At 48.4% G+C, this 4,659-nt stretch overlaps 1 protein-coding gene across 1 annotated transcript in view; it reads left to right on the plus strand.

Annotated features, from left to right (window-relative positions):
- dact1 (dishevelled-binding antagonist of beta-catenin 1) overlaps positions 1-2,167 on the plus strand; it is a gene marked incomplete in the record, with an annotated part of 7,335 nt that extends 5,168 nt beyond the window's left edge. The window contains 1 exon segment of the mRNA XM_014022113.1: positions 87-2,167. Coding sequence (XP_013877567.1) covers positions 87-1,804 — 1,718 coding nt within the window.
- Positions 2,168-4,659: the final 2,492 nt, after the last annotated feature.

Raw genomic sequence — 4,659 nt, forward strand, 5'->3', positions numbered from 1 at the left:
TATTATATTGTGATCTATATACTGTATATGTGGGAATTTGCACTCAAGTTGGCTTCTTGTTGTCTCATCCCTGATTCTGTCTCCAGAGAAACCCGACGGGTCTTTGGACCGGGACGTTCTGGTTGGAGGACTCGGCAGAGACACGTCTTCTTCGCCTCGCCTGGACCCCACGTCCCTTCTGGTCCCCAAAGAGTTCCAGTCCGAACCGCTGTCTGGACWGTTGGTCCAAAGCGTTGGTGAGACGTGTCGTCACCCTGTCCCSCCACAGTCTGCGGCTGTCCAGGACCAGGACTCTCCACAGACCAGAGACAGAGCCGGTACTGAACCAGAACTGGCACCTCAGAGCTCCAGTAAGCACCTGGACCGGTACATCTACAGTCTGCTGCAGAGACGGGCCCAACCCATCAGGACTGGCAGACCCAGGACCAGTTTTTGCACAGACCTGTCAAAACCCGTCCTGAGACAGGCCAGTCTGTACGGAAGGCAAGGATCTGGTCCTGATTCTGGTTCAGGAAGTCCAAAGTCTTCCTTTCATCCTGGAGGGACCTCAGCAGGTGGTCCAGTCTGGTCCTGTCAAAGACAAAGTGAGGAGCAGAATGTTAGTCCTGGTCTCAGGGTCCACAGTGAGTCCAGCCCTGCTGGTGGTCCTGTCTCCATCAGGGACAATAAGTGGGGCAAAGGTCCRTCCTCCCAGTCGGCTGCAGCTCTTCTCAGACACTTCAGGGACCAGGGAAGTCCTTCGGCTAACTCCGCCCACAAAAACCCACATCAGCCTCATTGTCCCACAGACCAGGATCTGGACCCTAAACCTCTACTGGGGGACGATTTAGGGTCTAGTTGTGAGAGCCCAGGGAGAACACAGACCAGTTCTTCCAGGAACGTGTCCCAGCTTCTCCACAGTGTCCCAGCAAAGAACCCAGAAAGGCCAGTCCCACAGATCTCCGGTCTGGGGACAGGTGATGGACGAGACGGACCTGGGACTCAGGAGGGTCTCACCTGGTACCTCACTGCCAAGCAGCAGAACCTCAAATACCGCAGAGGGAGCAGCAAGACGTCCAAGACGGTGCTGAGGACTCTGGTGGTCCCTGAAGCCAATGAGCTGCCTTTAGACAAAGCAGGACATAAGTCTGTCCACAGGTCCGGCTCCAAGACTGTCCTGGACCATKGCTCTGCCCACATGAAGACACCTCACAGAGGTAAAGTCTTAAGAAAGAAGACCGTCTCTGCTTCATTCTCAGAAAGACGAGTTCTCGACAAACACACCAAGTCCAGCAGTCTTCAGTCCCGTGGGTCCAGACCCCACCGACATGTCCCCCGTCCCTGCAGCCATCATCACCATGTGTCCAACCGTGAAGACCACCGGCGCTCACACGTCCTCTCAGAGGTCCCATCAGACAGGGGGACGAAGCGTTTCCCGCAGCGCCAGAGACACCCGCACCCCGCCTCCGGAGGACCCAAGACCCGCCCGTACTCGTGTGGGACAGGAAGTGACTCGGAGTACTCGGCGGAGTGTCCGTCCCTCTTCCACTCCACCATTGTGGACACCAGTGAGGACGACAGGTCCAACTACACCACCAACCGCTTYGGAGACAGCGAGTCCAGCGAGGATGAGTCTGTGGATGAAGACCTGGAGGACACTGTGGGAGGTGGTCCCGTGGTCCAAGGGAAGGGGGCGCGGCCGCCGGGACCGAAGCAGGGTCCGGGTCTAACCAAGACTCTGGTGAAGATCAAAGCCTCTCACAACCTGAAGAAGAAGATCCTCAGGTCCAGATCCAGGTCCCTGAAACTCATGACCACTGTGTGACCAGAACCAGACCAGAACCAGAACCAGACCTGCTGGCTGCCTTACATTCACACTTGTGCTGTGCCTGAAACAAACCCAGAGGACCAGAAGATCAGAAGCAGTACCTGGAACCAGGGGTGGAGCCAGGGGCGGAGCCGTGGTCACCACAGACAAATCGTTGGCCCCCTGCTGTACACACCTGCCTTCCACAGTGACATCTTTAGTGGTGTAATAATCCTCCTGAACAGTTGGTGGCAGTGTTTAACAGTTTGAAACATCACTAAGCTCTGTCACTGAAGAAGAATAAAGACAGGAAGTGATATTTTCTTTATATACAGAACATATTCCTGTAATCTGATTTATGGTGTCAACTTTTGGACTTATGGTTCTTTTTGAGTAGACCTATCACTAAATCATAAAAGGTGAAACACCCTCTAAATTCACTGTGGTGGTTATTAATATTGCACCTGTTCATTGAGTAAAATTATTAATAGTTTTAAACATGCAGCTGAGGGTCCTCATTATTTGGCACAATGATGTCTTACAATTAAAAAATAAATCAATAATAAATAAACAATATAAAAGTAAAAAGCACCCTTAAAGTCACTGGATATGCTAAATTGTGTCACATTAATTAACCTTATCTCAGCTGCAGCAGTGAGTTTAAAACAGGATGATAAAACTAGTTTAATGAAGAATCTGATAATAAATCAAGTGTTTATTTATGGAGGTAAAAGTCTGTTTAACAAYCTGGTAAAATACACCAGAGTGCAGGAAAATGGCATCTATTTTGTTCCAAATTTTCTGGGGGAAGACCTCCAGACCCCACAACAGTGTGTCCCCCAACTTTTACAATGGTTCTGATGTGTTTATGCCCCTGTGTGAGGACATTAAACACACACAATGACAAAAACACAAAGATCTGCAGAAACTTTCCAGTAAAAAATGATGTCATTTTCCTGACAAAACCCTGAGAGAAATGTCAGGTCAGACTGGACCATCCTACTCTGAAGGACCTGGACCATCCCAGTCTGAAGGACCTGGACCGTCCCAGTCTGACCTCCATTTCCAGACTGTCTGTGATGTTCYCAGATGAAACGATTGTAAAAATGTTTTTGTTTGTCTTGTTTTCTCTGAACCAACAGGTTTCTTTTCCAGGGTTCTCCTGAGCTGATGAATGTTCTCTAACAGAGTTTTTCTCCTGACCTCTCAGACTTTCTGAAGCTGTCATCTGTAGAACATCTGTGGAACATCTGTAGAACATCTGTGGAACATCTGTAGAACATCTGTGGAACATCCGTAGAACATCTGTGGAACATCTGTAGAACATCTGTAGAACATCTTGATGATCCAACATGTCTGCAGGATTTAAAAGAGTTCACTTCCTGTTTGCAGTTTGTGTTTTTCACCAAGTGAATTAAAGATTTAAAACCAAACTCTGAGTCATCAGCTGCTGAAGACAACAGGAGACACCATCGTTAGAGGAACTCAGAGAGTCTTCAGGACAGAGACCAGGACAGAGACCAGGCCAAACACGAGGGCAGAGACCAGGACAGAGAGCAGGACAGAGATAAGGACAGAGATCAGGACAGAGATCAGGACAGAGATCAGGACAGAGAGCAGGACAGAGACCAGGACAGAGACCAGGACAGAGATCAGGACAGAGAGCAGGACAAGGATGAGGACAGAACTGTGGACTGATTTTTTTCTGGATTACATCTAATCTCAGTTGAAGCCACAGCTGGTCCTGCAGGTCCCTCTCAGGACTAAGGGGGACAGGTCCCTCTAAGGACTAAGGGGGACAGGTCCCTCTCAGGACTAAGGGGGACAGGTCCCTCTAAGGACTAAGGGGGACAGGTCCCTCTAAGGACTAAGGGGGACAGGTCCCTCTCAGGACTAAGGGGGACAGGTCCCTCTCAGGACTAAGGGAGACAGGTTTCTCTCAGGACTGAGGGGGACAGGTCTACCGGAGGGATTTGAATACTTGAATGTGTTTTATGGAGGTTTATCTGCTGAGTCAGACAAGGAGGTCCTCAAGGTCTGACTCATCCTCTGAGCTGTGAAGGGGTCTGCAGAGACCTCAGACCCGTCTCCACAGGATCCAGTCTGCAGGTTCAGGTCTAAGGTCTCTGTGGTTCTCAGACTCAGAATCTGTCAGAGGAGTGATGTCTGCAGTTATTGTGACCACGAGTCATCAGCTGCAGTTCAGTTAGAGTTCAAACCCCCACCCCCTGCACCACACACACACACACACACACACACACACACACACACACACACACACAAGGTGGGGGGGGGGCACTGGGCTGTCATCTGAGGAGAAACAGAAATAAATCACTGCTGTGTTACAGGAAACACTGAAAATCCTTCAGTGTCCTCAAACACACATAAAGATACACAAACACACATAAAGATACACAAACACATATAAAGATACACAAACACACAAAGAAACACAAACATACATAAAGATACACAAACATACATAAAGATACACAAACATACATAAAGATAAACAAACACACATAAAGATAAACAAACACACATAAAGAAACACAAACACACATAAAGATACACATAAAGATACACAAACACATAAAGATACACAAACACACATAAAGATACACAAACACACACAAAGACACACACGGTTCTGTGGTTCTGGTTCCACTGGACACACTCAGAGGTGATTCTGAGAAACTGTTCATGATGTAAAATGATTGTTGTTCACAGCAGAAACACATGATTAACAGTTATTACATCCACATGATCAATTATTAGAACAATGATGATGATGATGATGATGATGATGATGATGACTTCAGCTGCAGCTGTGGCTCCACCTGCTGGACCAGTAAAGTAATTACACTCACACT

Source organism: Austrofundulus limnaeus, unplaced genomic scaffold (genome assembly GCF_001266775.1).
Source record: "Austrofundulus limnaeus strain Quisiro unplaced genomic scaffold, Austrofundulus_limnaeus-1.0 Scaffold318, whole genome shotgun sequence".
NCBI lineage: Eukaryota > Metazoa > Chordata > Actinopteri > Cyprinodontiformes > Rivulidae > Austrofundulus > Austrofundulus limnaeus.